The following is a 21,236-nucleotide window of genomic DNA, read 5'->3' on the forward strand; positions in this document are numbered from 1 at the left end:
TCAAGACTTAGTGTCCTAAAATTTTGAGCTGTTAATTTGAAATTCAGAACTAAGTGTCATGAATTTCTAAACTGCGAATTTGAAATTCAGGACATAAAATTTTAATTTCTGAACACAATATTCGAACTTTAGGACATGATATCCTGAAGTTTGAAACTTGAGGTTTAAACTTCAAGACGTCGTGTCCTGAAATTTCAGCGAATTGGCTAATCTTTAAATACTTTGTTAACTGTGAATATATTTTAAATAGGGGATTTTTACCCTCCTATACTATATATAAAACTTTATTACCCTCCCTAATCAAGCTTTAACTTAATTACATGGTCATATACAATTTACCAATTATATATATCTCTCTCTCTCTCTCTCTCTCTCTCTCTCTCTCTCTCTCTCTCTCTCTCTCTCTCTCTCTCTCTCTCTCTCTCTCTCTCTCTCTCTCTCTCTCTCTCTCTCTCTATATATATATATATATATATATATATATATATATATATATATATATATATATATATATATTTTTCTCCAATTTTTCTCCCTTTGATGTTCTCTGTTTTTTATGCTTTCTTGTTGTATAGAGTTTTAATGCAATTCATCAATGGATTTCAATCGGTTTACTATATAGTTTTAACTTAGTAATTTTTAATTGATGTTCGAATTAAAATTGTCAATCAATAACTTTTGAAGGTATTTGATTCTCCATCATTGACAGCCATTAAAAAGCTTCGAAGCTTTGAATTCGAATTTAAGTTTTCAAAAACTATTCTTTATTTGGATTGGGTGTTGTTGCAAACAATTGAGAATATTCTTTGGAATTTATATCTCAATTTTGAGGGTGTTTGGTGAAAATTACACTTGATTTTGGCCGAATTTCAGATTGAAACTCGAAGAAGAAGAAGAAGAAGAAGAAGAAGAAGAAGAAGAAGAAGAAGAAGAAGAAGAAGAAGAAGAAGAAGAAAAAGACATGACAAATAATATACTTACGAAATTATATTAAAGAAGAAGAACACATGACATACAATATGCTTACGAAATTATATTAAAGTTGTATGTAAATAGTATAAATTTTGAAGGTGTTTGATTCACCACCATTGACAACCATTAAAAAGCTTCGAAGCTTTGAATTCGAATTTGAGTTTTCAAAAACTATTCTTTGTTTGGATTGGGTGTTGTTGCAAATAATTGAGAATATTCTTTGGAGTTTATATCTCAATTTTGAGGGTGTTTGGTAAATATTACATTTGATTTTGGCCTAATTTCAGATTGAAAGAAGAAGAAGAAGAAGAAGAAGGAGGAGGAGGAGGAGGAGAAGAAGGAGTAGGAGTAGGAGGAGGAGGATGAGGAGAAGAAGAAGAAAGAGAAGAAGAAGGAGAAGGAGGATGAGGAGGAGGAAGAAGAAGAAGAACACATGGCATACAATATGCTTACGAAATTATATTAAAGTTGTATGTAAATTGTATTTAAGTTGTATTATGTTGTAGTTATATATTTTTTTATTTGAATATTGTAATAAAGTTAAAAAATAGTTGTATAATGTATGAATCGTTGTAAGAAATTTGTATTTATGTTATAACTACTATCTTTTTACATAAAGTTATTGATATGTATTAAAAGAGAAAGTTTTGATTGGAATTTTTGAGAGATAGAAGAACACACCACATTCAAACTATATACAAATCATATACAAAATATATACAAAATACATATTGTATAAAACTTGTATGAAAATTGTATTCAAGTTGTATGATGTTGTAGTTGTATTTAACTAGATAAAAATGATGTATGAAAGTTGTAGATAAGTTGTAAATAAGTTTTATACTATATAATTAGTTATATAAAATTTGTTTTTAGTTTTATATGTTGTTCTAGATGTATCAAATTTGTATGAAATTTATTTTTAATTTGTATGTTGTTATACCACATAAATTTGTATGATACTGCTGCCACTTAAAATATTATTTATCGTATGAAGTTTTTTTATTTCATTAGTAAGTGATAGAATAAAATAAGAATAACTTTCTATTTTTACTAAATAAATGTTGGGAAAACAAAACAATAGCAAATTTAAACCAAACATTGTATGACTGTGACAATTAAGGAAGCAAATTCTTGTAACATTTATAGAACCATGTTTTGTTAAAAGCAATTAATTAAGGCCGCATAATTTTTTTTGACACTCCCTTATCACTTTGAAAAGATTTTACCTAAATTTTACAAGCAATTAGGGTGGCAGAAAAATAAGGAAAGAGGAGAGGAGGAAAAAAAGAAAAGGGGTGTAACTGAATCCCCTAATTTAAGGCATTAATAATGGATTGTATATAATTTGTAAGTAATCCTTGTTTAGGGGGGTAATATACAAAACTAGCACAATTTTGATAAATAAGTTTCAAATATTATATAGGAAGAAAAAAATCCCTTAATATAGCATGCTTAAAAGTGTTTACATAGTGTCATTTTCGCGTTAAATTTGTTAGAATTCAAGTTTTAGATTCTTACCATTGAATCTAATACACTTTTAAAATTTATGTTCAAGATGAAACTTTTAGAAAAAAAATACAAATATATATATATATATATATATGTACTAGTATCTATTCATATGTTACGTCTTCCATTATTACTAGCTTTAACGTAGACATTTGGCTTAATTATAAATATTTTTACCGTGGCAAAAGAAGAATAGAGATTTTAACATGTCAAATCTGAAAATTTTAAAAGAACAACCAAAAAAAAGGAAAAAGTATTTAGTTAGAACGCAAGAAGGGACGCATAGGTTGGCCCAATACTAGAAAAGAAAGGTAAACGCAACAAAATAGACCCAAGAATTGAACTCGTAACCTCTCTGATAGAGGTGCAACCAACAACGGTTGCACCATATAATTCTTTATAAGTTGGATATATACATATATATATATTTTTTTAATTATTTATGAACTTATCTACTATACACTAAGACATGATAACATGCTACCTACAAGAAGTTAAAATATTATTAATATTACAAAAAAAATTATATTACCAGTGTAGATAAGTAAAGTCTCTTGAACAAGGTAAATTTTAGTAGCTAGGGAAGTAGGCACAAGGAAAAGGGACGATGAGAGCAAAAACAATCACGTGGTCTTGTACATGTAGACATACACATAACACATTAAGGGCCACCTTGTTCGTACAATAACAAACACATTTCTAAGCCCACTTGAGATCAAATCATCAAATCCAAGCTTGGAAACACGCAAGTACTTCTCCTCCTTCCTCATTCAATTGAGAAACAGATTAAAATTTAAATTTAATGAATTAAAACTTTGTTGACTTTTAGCACTAAACACGTTATATTTTTAATATTATATGTTCTAAATTTAATTTTGCTTTTTTTAAAAATTAAGAGCATATTTGAAAAGACACCCAATAATTGTATTTGTGTGTAATTGGATGTAATTACACATTTTGATATGTTTTTCTGGCCAAGTAATTACTTGGTCAGTATAGAATTGAGTAAAATTAAAGAGGATGCAATTGCACTCTCCAATTCTTAGGAGAAAGATAAGAATTGAAAATAATTATATTGTGTAATTATAACCTAATGTAACTTTTTTTTTAAATATTTTCTTTCCTAATATATTAAGTAGTATTATTTTTTTAACTATTTCTCTTCCATTTCTCTTATCCTTTTTTTCAAACTTCCAAGTTGTTGCCTATGGTGTGCTTCCATATAATTTTTTTAACTTCTTATATTTTGCTTCTTTTGTTATTGTTCTTTATTTTTTTAGTTATTAAACATAATCGTATTTTACTAGACTTATTTTTTATTCATTAGTATATATAACTAATAAATAAAGTAACTTCTAAGCTCAAGAATACAATAAATCATAAATTCTATATTATATTCAGATGAGATGGTAAAAAATTATAATTGAACCCTTTATAAATTATTTTAAATTAAGATATTAATTATTTGAAAGATAGTTAAATTATTTTAAATATGTAATTTAAATACGCAGTTATAAATAACATCTAACATTTATTATTATATATATATTTATGTATTTGTCACACATTAAGATTTGTTTTTTTATTTACTAGTTTTATTTTCTAATCATTAGTATAAATATTTATTATAAAAAAGTACTTTATGAGTGCACGTCAAACTTTCTTATATTTACATGAGTTGGTGAAAAAATTAAATTCGTAATTGAAATTTTTATTAATTAACTTAAGTAAAATATTAGTTATTTGTAAGATACCAATTATTTTTTATGATATTATTTAATAATTTATAATAATGTATTTTTATGGGAAAATATTTATTTTAAATACCTCTTAGTTAATTAATTTTTGATATCTACTATGTACATATGTTTGTCATACAATAAAACTTATTCACATATTAATCTGATATTTTTTATTTAACTATGTTATTACACTCGTCTAATCAAACATGACAGTGGGATTTACACTGCAGTGACATTATGACAAACAAACATGCCATTCTTATTACTACACCGTATAATTACTAGAGTATGTAATCACTACCCTAATAATTGCATTGCCAGATAAATTACACATAGCTTTCCAAATAGACCCTAATAGTTTTTCTCACACGCACACATATTAAATTTCATTCGAACATGATTCAGTTGAATCCATTAAAAATAATTACTGCAAAACATAATTTTTTATATGAAATTTATTTATAAAAATGTCGACCAATATTTTGTGTTAGAGTTGTCTTTTATAAGTGTGTTTGTATGTGTATATATACACCATGTCTAAAATATTGAAATTAGTTTAATCAATATAGAACATAAACCATTATGCTGTTTGACCAAACTTCTAAAATCACCTTATTTTGAAAAGTTTTTTTTTCATTTGATTTTCAAAAAAGTTTTATTTGCTTTGACTAATTAATTTGGAAAGTATTTTTGAGCAGTAATTAGTATTTGACCAAACTTTTAAAAAAAGTGTTTTAAGTATATTCTTCTCAAAAGTACTTTTGGGAATTCGAAGAAGCTATTTTTTTTTTTGGTTCTAAAAAATTGCGTACTATTTTTTCTTTCTAAAAACTTGGTCAAACCCCTTAACGTTAGAAAAATAATGTTTGCGAAAAAGACATTTGACCAAACAAGCTTATATCATGCACATCAAAAATATTGAATTCAATTGACCCAACATAACATATACGGTAGTAATATGTAGCAGAAGTGAGAGGGGAGACAGAATTTAAAACTTATAAGTTTAATATTTTAATTCTTTTAAGGTACTTTATTCTAAATTAATAATTTATATATAATTCAATAATATTTTAAGACAAAAGTTATTGGGTGCAGTGGGATAGGTCCGCCGCTAGCAGAAGTATAGTAGAAGGAAGTGGTAGTTTTATGAGCTAGAAAAATTTCACTGACTTAAGAAGAAGGTTTCCTGGGATGCTTTTTCCCATGCAATTGTCTTCTTCACATCCAACATCGCTGTCTATGTTTTTGTACTGCTATATATCTCTCCCCCACTCTTTCTCTCTCTCCTTCTAAATTTCCTTTCGTTGTGGTCCTTATCCTCCTTTATAACTTGATCATCATTACCACTTTTCTTCGTTGCAGGTCTATTTTCTAACTACCAGTACGCCCTCCTCTTTACTGCTTTACTACTACTACTACTACCACTTCCCATTGTGTAAGCTGCCATTCAAACAAGTTTTGAGCCATTAATTTGTACCCCAAAAAGAAAAGGAGAAAAATTACTAGTAGTTGAAGTATGTCAGGGAGAAGGTCGAGGCAATCATCAGAGGAGGGGACGTCGAGGATTTCAGATGATCAGATCATTGAACTGATGTCCAAGTTGCAACAACTTCTTCCTGAAATTCCCACTCGTCGCACCAACAAGGTTATCATTTCTTACATTTTCTTTGATGTTTAATTATGTCTTCCTTCCATGTCAATTGTCATAAATATGCAGTTCATTTGAATATTTGCGTATAAACATCTTGTATACAAAGTTGTATGTATAGAGACGTCGGAGTTCTTTATATGCAGTGTCGTACACAAGGTTTTATGTCGGTGTTGTTGACCTACTATCCTAATTCAACTTGTATGATAGTCGGCCAATTACTTATGCTCTCAAATTGATGTTACTTTGTTTATTTTCATCTGATGATAGGAGTTTATTTTTCTATGAAGGGAAATCTTGGAACAACGATAAAGTTATCTCTGTATTACCTATAACGTATGAGTTAAGACTGTGGAAGTAACCACTAATGCTTGCATTAGAGTAGACCCTTCCTCAAACTCTGCGTGAATGTGGAATACTTTGTACACGAGACAACCATTTTAGGAGTATATTACTATATACATATTATTTTTTGTAAAAAAAATTGTTATTTATACATATTTGTGAAGTTGAGTCAGAACATTCAGTGCCGTATGGATCTCTAGTTTGGTTATAGTAACCATTGGTTATACTTGAAGGAACATTAATTTTCAGCTAGTAATTTATCAAGTACTAATATTAAGATTTAATTTAGGCATACTAATATTATAAATAATTTTTACATATGAGTGTAATTTAACCTTTTGTAATAATCACCTGCCTTATGTTAAACCGTAATCTTACGTCTATTGGGAACTCCGAAGAGTTCCAGTTTTACATATCCCAATTTGGTTTCCCAAAAATAAAATAAATTGGTATGCATGGTCGAACAGCGAATCGCCGTACACTATTATCAAGTGATTAAAATAGCATGGTTTCTTTCGCTTTTTAAGGACTACATCTGAAAAGAGTAAAAGTTTGTCGTTGAAAAAGAGAAGATTATTATGTTCATAATAATGTTTTCGTAATGCTAGAATGATGCTCACAGGCATAGAGCCAGTTTAGCACGTAAGTCAAAATTTGACCTTTTTCAAGATCTGTAACACCTCGTTCCACAAATTAAGGCATGTTTGATTTTGTGCACTAACATACATGTTTGTCTATTCTCTCGCAACAACACGACAAGATACCCGGTATTATTTCAGTATTATCTCGCACCAGGTAAGAAAAACCTGATCCTCAACCCTCGGTTATCGACCATGCGCTCTCGTCAAAGAATCTGATTAATTTCTCATATACTGATTGATATATTGCGCAGGCATCAGCATCTAAAGTGCTTCAGGAAACATGCAACTACATAAGAAGCTTGCATAAAGAGGTGGATGATCTCAGTGATCGACTTTCTCAGTTGTTGTCCACCATTGATGCTGACAGTCCTGAAGCTGCAATCATTCGTAGTTTATTAATGTAATCTTCAATTTGTTCATCATATATTGAATAGACGTATTCTACTACCAAGTTCTTCGTTTCTTCTTCCTCTCTAGGCTTTGCTGGTCACTACTATTAGCTAGGCCAATCTCATTAGTTAGCATTTATAACTTCCCCTTGCTTATTATATGTACACGCGCTTGTAAGGATGTTTCCCTAGATTAAATAATAATAAGATGTACTTGTGCTCGACAGGTCCCTTTTGGAGTGCTTAAGTTTATATTTTTAATTATTAAGTTAAGGTTAGCTATAAAAATTCTCACTTGTTTATTTTTTATTCAATCCAGGCCACACAGTAAGGAAACTTAATAATAGGAAGAACAAAATATACGCCAAAAAGGAGAATTGATCAGCGTGAAAGTTATCAATTAATCACCCTGAAAAGCGCTCTATTGAGAATTGACCACTGGAAAGAAACAGAAAAATGAATACATTTACATAACTTCGTAGTACGAAGACTAAATTAAAGAAAGAAGAACAAGGGGATGGGAGATGAATAACATATGTGTATGACTGTCATTTTATATATAGAATACATTATTGTTGTACACTTCCAGTTGGTCTTCTTATTTCGTCTCTGATGATGCGATTCCCCGTTTCATTAATGTTACTTTCCTAATTTTAATACCTAATATATATTTTTTATTTAGGACTATATCTGTTTAAATCTAAATGAAATTCTCATCAGATCTACTTCAATTTTGGGTGTTGCTTAGGCCGAGTTAAAAACTGGCTAGCTACCAGTATTTTACAATGCCATTCTATCAAGCCTAAGATCGGAATTTTCAGACCATTCGAAATATGCTTTCTAATTTACTATTCTCATGATAAGAAGAATGTCTCATCCATGTCCTTTGACAGAGATATTAATTAATAACCCATATATATATCTAGAATCTAATACAGTAATGAACATTCTGGTTATTTACTCTCAAAATTGAAAAACAATTAAATTTGTAAGTGATTTTGAGAATACATAGATTTATTTGACACAAAGCATTAAATAAAGACAAATTAAATAAATAAGGATGAAGTAAGCTCAAACCACATGAGAAAGACGATTTAAGCCTTAGTGAAATATTTGCCCTCGATCTGGGCTCGTAACAACAAGCACCGACGAACGAAAGCAGAAGAACTAATAATAAAAAATAATAATGATATATTGCCTTGGAATGCGGGTTACAATATACTTTATGAATTATTAGACCTCATTTATATAGTAGAGGAGTGCTACTTTAGGTACAATTCTATAAATGATAAAAAATCTTTTGATTTACTGATTGACGGTTCTTTATCGGTACGTGCCGAGATTCTCGCCGTAATATCCGGTCACGGATATTTTGGTCTTCCATTGGCTATGCTGACAATGTTTCTTCAAAGTCGTTTGAGGTTAGGACCAATTCCGGGATCATGGCCTCGATATTCTCGAAGACATGCGTCTTGTCTCCAGGTTCTAGCCCGGTGGGACTTAGGGTCGATTTTTAGTCCTGTATTGTCATGTCTCGAGCCTGGCTTACCATGTTGGAGGCTAGGATGCACCACGAGCTCGATTTCGACCGTATACAGATAGTCCCCTCGTTTTTCGAAGAGTAGACGACGAGAAACGATATGAGCTTCCGATTCTTACTTCGATACACCGTGACAGAAATGACAAAACAACTGAAACGTTTCGTCAGTCAAGTCTTGATGGCATTAAATGCATGTCAGTCGTCGGGCGGCCATTCCTGGATGCGAACCGTCGCTGAAATACTATAAATACCTCTTCCTTTGTTCATTTTAACTTTACATCCAAACTTTCTACCGTTATACCCTTAAGATTTCAATACTTTGTAGCACTTTCACTTCGATTATCTCAAATCTTTTGCAAGAAATCTAGTTTATCTTCATCTCAAGCCAACAAGTACAATCCTTCAACTTCCTTTCTTTCTCCAATTTCATCCATTTTTTAAAGAAATGGCAAAGACTTCCAAAACCGTTCCCTAGAAAGAAACCCCTTCTACTTCGCGGTCGGCTACTGAGGCCGAGGAGATTGTTTTGCGTACTACCGTTGATGAACCAGTACCAGAACCCCCTTTGAAAATATTCATCCCCGGAGGATACTCGGTCAACGCCGATTTCAAGGTTGAAAAACCTTCCTCCGTACAAGGCCGGTGTGAGGAGGTCTCGAGATACATCTTCTAAATCACTGAAGAAGTCCTTCCTACGGTCTGAAAAGACTACAATTGGGTCGATGGACCCGATCATCAAAGATTTCTGTAAGAGGTACGAGGTATGCCTCAGTCAGATTTATCCTTCGCTCTGGAGGATTGTGATCCTCCTCCGGTTCTTCGTGAGCAGAATCGATTGGTGCTCATTCACCGTCGACCATCTTCTACATTTGTACAGTCCCCGAATCTTCTAGGGGGTACTGATAAAGCTCGTGCGCCGGGCCAGCAAAGCCCCGTTCTCAAGTATTGATGAAGACCAGGATCGGGGCTGGCAAGGCCGTTATGTCCGAGTGAGGACTTCGGACCTGATCCCAGCTGAGCGCATACCATTCCCTAAGAAGTGGAATACATCATGTAAGTACAATTTTATTTTCGAAAGTCGATTTTATACTTATTTCCTTCTTTCTTATCGGTGTTTTGTGGTGGTGCAGCCATCGCTTGGGTCCCGAATGCTGTCCCTCGACTCAAGGAGTGGGTTGAGAGTATCGTATCACATATGCCCTACTCCGAGCACTCATGACGCAAGCTCTCGAAGGGCCGTTTGGAGGCCCGTTCCCATGGTGAGACTCCTTTTCTGACTAGTCAATATTTAGATTCCTCTTTTTCATTAAGTCCTCACTCCGTTTACTTCTTTTTCAGGTTTATCCAAGGATTCCGAACTGAGGCCTCCAGCCGGTAGCGAGGACTTACCTACCGAGTCCCCTACTCTGAGACAAATTGAAGAGAAGAAAAGAAAGAGGGCTCCGAGCTCGGAGAAAAAGAAAATAAGAAGAAGGCTGGTGCGTAAGCCAAAAGACAGCACCAGTGCCCGAGCACCACCTCCAGATTCGTTCTACCAGCTGAGAGACGAATCCAAAGAAGAAGAAGAGGAAAAAGAAGAAGAGGCATTTGTCCTGATGGCCCGCGTGCCGTCGCAGTTCGAAGGGCAAGGGGCCTCCGAACCAAAGAACCTCGAGACCGACCGACCTCAAGCTAAGAAGGTCGATGAGGAGGCTAGGGCCGAGGCTTCCCGGGATGCGGGCAGTGCCCCAAAAGAAGCACTCAGTGTGATAGACATCGCCGAATCACCCTCGTTTAGTGAGTCCATGTATAACGATGCCCAAACGGTGAAAGAGCGTCCCAACAAGAGGGGGGTTGTGGAGCGGACAACCCCTTCTGCGGCATTTTTGATGGCGTGGATTACAATGCTTCGGAGGACATCACCGGATTGGGTGACTTAGAGGTACCGAAGAAGAGTCCATATTTGGGAGAAAGTAGGTTTTCCTCGAGACCGAAATTGATCAATCGGTTCCCAGCTCCGAGTGTGGATCTTGACCGGAAGCAATCCATCATCATCTTTGTTCTGAAGAATGCCCGGGTCCTCTCCGCCCCATAGGGGTTGCTAGTTACCTTCGATACCTGGTGACCGAGGAAGACCAAGCCAAGATAAATGAGGTAGACGCGCCCTGCCTGTTCAACGAATCACAACAGGCGCCGAACCGGGTAACTTCAGATATCTCTTGATGACCTCAATTTCTCCTTTTGTACTCAGACTAAACCATATAATCCTAACATTTTTCTTTGTATTTGTAGACCTCAGTGCTTCATCATGAAACTTTCCTTCAGTATTGGGACGAGCTGAACCATCTTGAAGCCGATATCCGAGCGATCACTGAGAAGAGAGACACCTACAAACTCCCCAACGAGCAACTTGAAGGAGAGGCTAAGAGCTTTCGAGCTGATTTGGAGGCGGATCGGAAGGAACACGCCAACCTGGTTGAATAGGTAAAAATATTTGAAGTTAGTGATGATGAGCTAAACATGGTGACTAATGGTTGGAAATCACAGGTCCAACAGAAAATCGATTGGATCGAACAACTCCGAGCCGAGATGGATGCAGTCAAGGTCGAGGCCGAAGAATGGAGAGGCAGAATGGAGCACCTAGCCTTGGAAAAGGAGACTACCCGGGCGTAGTTGACCTCGGCAGAGGTCCAGCTTCGGGAGACAAAGGAAAAGGCTGAGGTGCAGGCCCAAAAAATTGAGGAGCTCCAGTCTTAGCTAAGCTCGACTGTCTCCAATCGAGAAACCCTTGCCAATGAGCTCAAAATGGCCAAGTCATTTGTTGAAGTGACTAAAACTATTGCCGAGAAGATGGTAGCCCACTATAAGGCCGACGTCGAGGCATCCCAGGAACGCTTAAGGGACATGGTTGAATACATGAAGTGGCAGTCCCGAAGGGAGCCCCTCGAAGAGGTTCATGCTTGGGGTTTTGATGTGTCACCCAAGATCGCAACCGCTAAGGGGTTCGAGGTCGAGGTCGAGGTCAAAAAGTTGGCATTCCTAGAGGATGAAGAAGACTCCTAGGGATCAGGCAGATCCGAGGACGGAGAAGACTCTGATGGTCCAGATGACGAGGCGGGCTCCGGTAGAGACCAAACAGTTTAAGTACTTTGTATATTTTTATTTATTTTTGTATTTTGCACTTTTGTACCTTTTTTGTCAAGGCCGTTTGGCCTTTATAAAGATATTTTCATATATATATATAAGGCTCTTTTTTTTCCTTCGACAGTTTTTAAGCTCGTTTCTTTTTGCTTTATTCTTTATGACTGCAAAGATATTGAAATGCCTTAGCATGTAATAATTAGGTCTTGTTCGGAGGTTCGAACATGCATTTATTTTAATATTATTTTATTTACGATTCGTGGGGGCTCGGTATGACCGGAAGCTTTCCGCAAAATACTTAGAACTTTTTAGATAATAATTTTTCCGAGGGTAGCCTTTTGAACTGGTTTAGAAATTTTGAAGGCTTTGTTTTTTGTTACGGGTCTCGGACGTCTCTAAGCCATTTTAGTATGGCCGTAGCCTTTTTAATTCAGGTGTTTTCAGTGGGATTATTACCCCGAGTTATCCGAGTTTGCCCAAGATAACAGTCCCCAAATAGGGATTGTCGTAGCCTTTAAGGTTCGGGCGCTGCCTAGTAGGTCTTGTGTCCCGGGCTCTGATAGCCCGGACCGTCCGAGTTTGTCTTTGGACGGCAGTCCCCGAGTGAGAGCAATCCTTTGAACCCAGATAAAGGTGGCCCTTGGGATCGATATCTTTAGAGGATCGAAAGTTGGAAATTCCTTAAGAGGATTTGTTTTAAGGGACAAGATATTTATCTTCAAGGAAGAAACTTTTTTTTAATTTCTGTGCATAATATATACGATTACACATGTGTACAACCTTTATGTCAGGGCTTGAGCTATCTATGTGGGCACAGTTCATTTGACCGTTTGCCCCTTACAATAAATCCTATTGATCTAGCCAAGACTATTCGATCGCAAAGTTTCTTTCCTTGCTAAAGTCATTATCCGAGGGTGATATCCCCCAGTGTTTGAGGTCGATCATAGAGAAGCCTCGAATACTATTGTCGTGAACTTCGACACCGGTTCGTAGCCAGCCTTCAATTCTAAGTTAGCATGATTTACTGTTACCTTGTTAAAAACCTTACCGAAAAATCCATTTGGGATAAAATCGGTTCAAGGGAAAAAGAGTGCAATGCATGATTTCAGGGCCTAAAAATTGTGTCGTTCATTTACGGTTGCCTTCAAGTGTTAGTTCAAAATGCAAATAAGTAAAAGGAATGAATGGGGTCGTACCTTAGCAGTAATATCGTTTCAAGTGAGTTATGTTCCAGTTGTTCGGTAGTTGCTCACCGTTCATTGTTCCGAGCTTGTATGATCCCTTTAAAGCGATATCGATAATTTGATATGGACCTTCCCAGTTCAACCCCAACTTCCCTTCGTTTGGGTTCCAGATGCTTAGCGACCTTCCTTAACACTAAGTCCCTGACATTTAAATGTTGAAGGTTGGCTCTTCGATTGTAATACCTCTCAATTCGCTATTTTTTGGCGGCCAACTGAACAAGGGCGGCTTCGCGCCTTTCATCTATCAGATCCAGGTTCGTATTCATGGCTTCATCGTTTGATTCTTTGGTTGCATATCAGAACCTGAGACTTGGTTCTCCGACTTTGACCGGTATTAGAGCTTCTGTGCCGTAAACCAACGAGAATAGGTGTGGCCCCATTGTTGGACTTCGAGGTCGTATGGTATGCCCACAGGACTTTGGGCAAGATATCTTTCCATTTTCCCTTGGCGTTGGTCAACCTCCTTTTGAGGTTTTGGAGTATGGTTTTATTAGTGGACTCTGCCTGTCCGTTCCCACTAGGGTGGTAGGGTGTTGATAAGATCCTTTTGATCTTATGGTACTCGAGAAACTTGCTTACTTTGCTGCCAATAAACTGTTTTCCATTATCGCACACGATCTCGGCCGGTATTCCGAACCGGCATATGATGTGGTCCTAACTGAAATCGATGACTTCCTTCTCCCCGACCTTCTCATATGTCTGGGCTTTCACCCACTTAGAAAATAAATAAATAATCAGTCATAAATAATATAAATTGAGCCTTGAATCCGAGGAATTTACTGGATCCGACTCCAAATGCACACTTCTCCGGATCTAGCTTCATATTGTATTTCTTCAATATGATGAAGGTTTCCTCTAAATGTTTCAAATGGTCCTCTGCTCGCAAGGACTTAACCAATATATCGCCAATATAAACCTCCATTGATTTTCCTATTTATTCCTCGAACATTCGGTTTACTAGGCTTTGGTAAGTGGCGCCGACATTTTTCAGTCCGAATGGCATCACGTTGTAGCAGTAGGTGCCGTACTTAGTGATGAAGGAGGTTTTTTACTGATCGTCGGGGTTCATCTATATTTGGTTGTACATGAATAGGCGTCAAGAAAACTGAGGATCTCGTGGCTGGCCGTTGAATCGATCATGCGATCGATGTTAGGCAGAGGGAAGGAGTCCCTGGGACATGCTTTATTCAAGTCTTTATAGTTTACACACATTCTTAGTTTATTCCCTTTTTTAGGGACTACCACTACATTTACTAACCAATACGGGTATTTTACCTCCCGAATAGACCCTATTTTAAAGAGTTTAGATACCCCATCCTTCATAAAAGAATGTTTGACCTCGGACTGGGGTCTCCTCTTCTGCTTGACCGGGTGGAACTTCGGGTCCAGGCTTAGCTTGTGAGTGGTTATTTCCAGCGGGATATCTTTCATATCAAGGTGGGACCAAGCGAAAAAATCTTCGTTAGCTATAAGAAATTTAATGAGTTTTTTCCTGAGATCGGGGCTTAACCCCTTGCCCAAATATACCTTTCGATTAGGAAAGTGTTCAATTAGTACGACTTGCTCCAGTTCCTCTACCGTTGATTTGGTAGCGTCAGAATCGTCGGGGCCATGAAACATCTGGGAACTCCATAGTCGTCGTCCTCGTCTACCCCTTGTTTCTCCGGTTCTATCGAGGCTGGCACTGGTAATTGCTATTTGGCCTCGTCTTTGGCCATCAAATTCGGAACCTTCAATATCGAGAGTGTGGATGCTGGGATCACCTCATCGACCGCGAACATTTCTATGGCGGCTGGTTGTTCCCCATAAACTATTTTGATTCTTCCGAGTGTTGGGAATTTAAGCACCTAGTGGAGTGTTGAGGGTACTGCTCTCATGTTGTGAATCCATGGCCTCCCGAACAAAGCGTTGTATCTCATATCTCCTTCGATTACATAGAACTTGGCTTCCTTAATGGTTCTGGTGAATTTCACCGGTAATGTTATCTTCCCTTTAGTGGTCTCACATGCCATGTTGAACCCGTTCAAGACTCGGATTGCATGTATGATCTGATCTTACAGGCCGAGTTATTCCACGACCATCGATCTGATGAGTATCGATATTACCAGTGCATCATTGTGGGGCTGTACGATCCCCTCAACATCTTCGTCGTTGAAAGGCAAGGTTCCTTCTGGTACGTAATACCGAGTCCATTTTTCCATTGTGATGGATACTTTGGTGCACTTCAGCATCGGCCCCTAGGAAATATCGACTCCACCGATGATCATGTTAATGACGTGCTGAGGTTCCTCCTGCTCGGTCTGTTTATTAGAATCTATGTTCCAGAAGTGGTTCTTGGTCCGATCACTCAGGAACTCTCAGAGATCTCCGTTGTTGAATACCCGGGCCACCTCATCTCTTAATTGTGGCAGTCTTCTGCTCTGTGGTCATGAGTGTCGTGATATTTACCCATTAGGTTAAGATACCTTTGGGTTGGATCAGACTGTAGAGGTCGAGGCCATTTGGTATCTTTGATGCTTCCGATGGCTGATATGATAGCGGCGACATCGATGTTAAAGTTGTACTATGAAAATCTTGCCGCTTCTTTTGGCCCGACATGCCTGTCGAAGCTGTTTTTGCTCATGAGTTACCGGTTGTTTTGACCTCGGTCATTTATCCTTTCATTTCTCATAGGGTTGCGCCTAGACCCATTGCTTCTTTGGTCTCCATTGTACGGCTGATACCAATCCCTATTTGATCTCGGTTCATGATCGATGTCTCTTTTGACTCTGTCGATGGTTATGACGGGATACACAGACCCAGAAGGGGTCCCACGATGATCATCTTCGACCCTGATTTTTGATTGATGCCAGTTATGGATATTGACTCAAGTGACATCCGAATATTCTATCAAATTTTGTTTCAACTGTTGTGAAGCCAACGAGCTTCGAATGTTGAGTCCTTGGGTGAAAGCCTGAATGACCCAATCATCAACGACCAACGGCATGTCCATCCGTTCCATTTGAAACCGGGACACGAACTCTCTGAGTATCTCATCATCCTTCTATTTTACTTTGAAAATGTCTGACTTCCTGGTCTCGACCTTGATAGCCCCAGCGTGTGCTTTTAAGAAGGAATCTGCAAACATAACAAATGAGTCAATAGAATTAGGAGGTAAGTTGTGATACCATATCATATCTCATTTTGACAGGGTCTCCCCGAACGTTTTCAACAAGACATACTCGATCTCATCCTCCTCCAAGTCGTTCCCTTTGATAGCACATGTATAGGAGGTCACATGCTCATTTAGGTCGGTCGTTCCGGTGTACTTAGGAATCTCGGGCATGCGGAGCTTCTTAGGGATCAGCTTTAGAGTCGCCTCGGAGGAAAAGGTTTTTGAACGAACTTCTTGGAATCTAGTCCTTTTAATATCGGCGGTGCTCCTGGGATTTGGTTGACCCTAGAATTGTAGGTTTCCACCTTTTTGTCATTAGTTTCGATTTTCTTCTCTCCTGATTCTACCTGTTTTGTTAGTTCCTCAAGCATCTTTATGATCTCGGGGTTGGTCCTCGATTCATTTTCATTCAACCTCTCTATGACCGGTTCGTTTCTGCGGGTGACTTCCCGGGGAGGATCGGGTTCAATTATGCTCGACACGCGGCTTTGGTTCTGTAACTGGGCTATCGCTGCATGTTGAGCCTGTAACATTTCGAAGATCACCCGTAAATTGATCCCCTCCCCTCCAATGTCTTGTGTATTTCGGGTTGCTGATTGGGTTTCACCACAAATGCTATTCTCGGGGTCGGTAGGCAAAATTGCGTTGATGGCCACATGCGAGTTGGCGTCAATCAAGTCAACGACCGGAATTCCGATGGGATCAATAGGTGGTAACTTGCCATTGTGCACTATGTTGTTATTTTTGCCATGATGACCGGACTTATCGTCAACATGTAGAGGTGTTGTGTGTGAGTTTGACATTTTGAGTTTTAACCTGAAATTAGAGACACTCCAAAGAACAAGTGTAAAGTAATGTGTGTTATAGAAATTTGTATCAAATAACCACTATTATCTTTAGCCCCACTGTGGGCCCCAAACTGTTTACCCTCAAAATCGGATAACAATTAAATTTGTAAGTGATTTTAAGGATATGCAGATTTATTTGACACAAAGCAGTAAATAAAGACAAATTAAATAAATAAGGATGAAGTAAGCTCAAACCGCACGAGGAAGACGGTTTAAGCCTTAGTGAAATATCTGCCCTCAATCTGGGCTCGTAACAACAAGCACTGATTAACGAAAGCGGAAGAACTAATAACAGAAAAAATAATGATATATTACCTTGGAATACGTGTTACCATGTCCTTTATGAGTTATCAGACCCCCTTTATATAGTAGATGAGTCATACTTTATGTACAATTTTATAAAAGATAAAAAATCTTTTGATTTACTGATTGTTGGTTCTTTATCGGTACGTGCCGAGATTCCCGTCGTAATATCCAGCCGGCCACGGATATTTCAGTGTCTCGTTGGCTATGTTGACAATGTTTCTTCAAAGTCGTTTGAGGCTAGAATCGATTCTGGGATCATGGCCTTGATATTCTCGAAGGCAGGCGTCCTGTCTCCGGGTTCTAATCCGGTGGGACTTGGAGTCAATTTTTATTCCTTTATTGTCATGTCTCGAGCCCGGTTAACCACGTCGGAGGCTAGAATACATCACGAGCTCGATTTCGACCATATACATTAATAATTATAGACATAAAAGTGATTAGCTGCTTTTGTTTAATTATATTATTTATCTCTTCATGATGTGGGAAGACGAAGACTTCGCAAGGAGATCACATCAGCGTTCACACTAAGCTCTTTCATCATTGAAAAGAGTTAAGTTATACACATCGTCACTGTACTTTATGTCATTTTTACCTATCGTACATATTGTAAGTAGCATGTAATTTGTATTATTTTTTAAATTTTAAATTTTAAATTTTATATTTTAAGAAGTTTTATCATAGATATTCTTTGAATGACATGATAATGTAAAAGATTCCTTAAACTAACGGTGTATATGACTTAAGCAAGCCGTTCAAAATGAGGATGTAAATAAAGGGGGAATAATGTTAGCTAGGCTGGAGAAAGCAAAGCCATAGTTGTGGTGCATTTTCAAGGAGAAGAGAAAGGGACATCGGCTTTGTGTTTCATCAAAAGGGTGTCTTTGTGTCTTGATAATGTCTCATTCAAATAAAAACATTATGCAGGGATTGTGAAAAGGATGAGTCCTCATTGACGAATTAAGATTCATCTATGGAGATCGAGGAGACGACAGCAAATCCAGAAACCTGTGTCATATCACTGTCGTGTGTTGAAAACTGATGCCTCTATACTGTAGAGGCAATTAATATATATAGATGGTAATTGGCACATCCGATCCATCTTGAAATTACTAGATTTTCCTATTCAAATAATTGATCGGGCAACCATTTAGGAACGTAACTATATTCTACTAGCTGTACCAACTACCAAGATCAATATTGAACGTTATTTAGGAACTATATTCTACTGTTTCTTTACCCGAGCTAAAACTGAAATATGTCTATAGCACATTAATTAGTTATTATTGTTTATGCAAATTCTGCGAATAAAAAAGTTTGAGTTATATGCACTAGCTTTCACTTTAATGTATTAACTTAGAAAATGAAGAAATACCCTGTTATAACAATTAAATTATACTAAAAATATAAAAATACTTTATAATATCTGTGCATAGAATTTAAATTCTTGGACAAAAATGTCACCCTGCATTATTAGAGATTGGGAAATAGTTCGTTGCAAAAAAGTCAAAACAAAAAGTAAGTTAAAGCATAGAAAAGAAGGAATCAAGAATCCATGATCAAAATTTTAGATTCATGACAGAGTCGCACATAATCAGTGCAAACCAGTTTTAGATTTCTTTACATAACCAATGTGAAACATTATCTTAATTAGGACCAGCAATTATAAGAACTCGGAACTCTTAGCCAATTAGAGGCGTGCAAGAAGGGATGGGCCATTATAGATTAAAGGACTGCCATTTCAGTCAAATGTAAATTATGGCACTAAATTACTGACGTTGAGATCTCTCTCTCCTTGTGGTCCAAATTTTTATTCCAGAGACAGCAAATCTGCGACCCCGGTCCTAATTTGAGAAGCAACTAAGTGTTTGTCACTGAATTATTGAAAAAAGTTTTGGTGTATAAGAAAAGGAATCTTAGAATGGAAAAACTATTAAACCCATTATATAATGGAACTCTTCCACCAAAATAATTATAGATAATTTTGAAGTGGAATAATAAATAGCAAACAAAATTAAAACGAGAAATTCTACATAATAAAATATTATAATTTAGAAAATACAAATTGTGTATGTGTTTAACATCCAATAGAGTTACTAATATTATTGGTATCCGTTCCAGTTTACGTGAACCTATTTCTTTTTTGGTTCGTTCCAAAAAGAAGGAACCATTTCTAAATTTGGAAACAATTTTGCTTAAATTTATAATTATACTCTTAATGAGAATCTTTTATAACCACACAAATACTCTGGACCCATTTTTAACTTATTTAGGACCACAAATTCCAAAAATCTTCATTTTTTCTTAAACTCTGTGCCCAATCAAACAAGTTCACATAAATTGGAACGGGAGAGTAAGTGATTTGTGAGTCATTTCCCATTACAATTTTTTTTTGAAAGATACATGTTTATGTTTATCATCTATTTTAATCAAATAATCAAATAAATGTTTATCGTCCGTCTTAAATTTCATATAACCAAATACATAATTTTTGTGACTGTATTTTAATACACCTAATTATTCACCTTAGCAAAATGAAAATATCACTCAAGAATATATCCATAATATAGGGACATAAGTGCTTTATTTTAAATGGAAAAGGCCCAAAAATAACCTTGTGGTATTCGAAATGGATTAATTATAACTCCCGTTTAAATTTGAGTCCATAAATGACCTTGCCGTTATAGAATGAGTCTAATAATGCCCCTGTGTTATTCAAAATTGATCAATTATAATCTTCGTTTAAATTTGATCTCACTAATGACCCTGCCATTAAAGACTGAGTCTAATACTACTATTTCCCTCAGTTAGTAATGATTAGGGGTGTAAATGGATATTTAAAAACCGACTAAACCGACAGAACCGTACCGTGCCGAACTCATTTTTATGTTTCTTTTAATAAAATCGTAGGTTTTTAAATAAATCTATAACTGTACCGATAATTAGGGTAGGTTTTTTATTATATAAAAATAAACCGAAAAAATATCGAACCGTACCGAATAAATTTACATGCGAAACATATATGTATATATTAAGTTTAAAAATAATAATGTATTAAAAATTGTACATTATTTATATTAATACATTATTATTTATAAATATAATTATTAGACCAATTCTTTAACGACAAAGTCATTAGTGGGCTCAAATTTTAAACTTATTCGACCCATTCTTTATAAATATTAGACCCATCATTATTTTTAAACTTAATATATAAATATCGAACCGTACCGAATAGATTTACATGTGAAACATATATTTATACTGGGTCTAATAATAGGTCCGATATATTTACATGTGACACATATATTCACATGTAAATTTATTCGGTGCGGTTCAATATTTTTTCGATTTATTTTTATAAAATAAAAAACCTACCCTAATTATTTGTACAATTATATGTTTATATAAAAACCTACGGTTTTATTAAAATAAACCTAAAGATCGGTTCGGCACGGTACAGTTCTGTCGGTTTAGTCGGTTTTTAAATATTCATTTACACCCCTAATCATTACTAACTGAGGAAAATAATAGTATTAGACTCATTCTTTAACGGCAGGGTCATTAGTGATCTCAAATTTAAACGAGGGTTATAATTGATCCATTTCGAATAACACAAGTATATTATTAGACCCATTCTATAACGGCAGAGTCATTTGTGGACTCAAGTTTAAACGGGGTTACTATTGATGCATTTCGAATACCACAAGGTTATTTTTGGGTATTTTCCCTATTTTAATTTTAAAATACAAGAGGTATATTAATATAGAACTTCTAT

General features: G+C 36.0%; 1 protein-coding gene across 2 annotated transcripts; it reads left to right on the forward strand.

The window, feature by feature from the left end:
- Positions 1-5,454: 5,454 nt before the first annotated feature.
- Positions 5,455-7,470, forward strand: LOC107759358 (transcription factor PRE5). 2 transcript variants are annotated; one of them, XM_075234399.1, is made up of 3 exons: positions 5,455-5,473; positions 5,589-5,871; positions 7,112-7,470. In XM_075234399.1, the coding sequence occupies exons 2-3, from the start codon at positions 5,743-5,745 to the stop codon at positions 7,262-7,264; spliced, it is 282 nt and encodes a 93-aa protein (XP_075090500.1). In that variant the 5' UTR covers positions 5,455-5,473; positions 5,589-5,742; the 3' UTR covers positions 7,265-7,470. The 2 variants fall into 2 exon arrangements, with proteins under 2 accessions (XP_075090500.1, XP_016432768.1); XM_016577282.2 differs by lacking the exon at positions 5,455-5,473 and having other exon boundaries at positions 5,516-5,871.
- Positions 7,471-21,236: the final 13,766 nt, after the last annotated feature.

The sequence above is a fragment of the Nicotiana tabacum genome, chromosome 17, assembly GCF_000715075.1.
Source record: "Nicotiana tabacum cultivar K326 chromosome 17, ASM71507v2, whole genome shotgun sequence".
NCBI lineage: Eukaryota > Viridiplantae > Streptophyta > Magnoliopsida > Solanales > Solanaceae > Nicotiana > Nicotiana tabacum.

Bases quoted from the DNA above. Each gene is read 5' to 3' on its own strand.
- LOC107759358 (XM_075234399.1), top strand. From the start codon at position 5,743: ATGTCAGGGAGAAGGTCGAGGCAATCATCAGAGGAGGGGACGTCGAGG. The intron at 5,872-7,111 runs GTTATCATTTCT...TATATTGCGCAG, and splicing joins CCACTCGTCGCACCAACAAG to GCATCAGCATCTAAAGTGCT.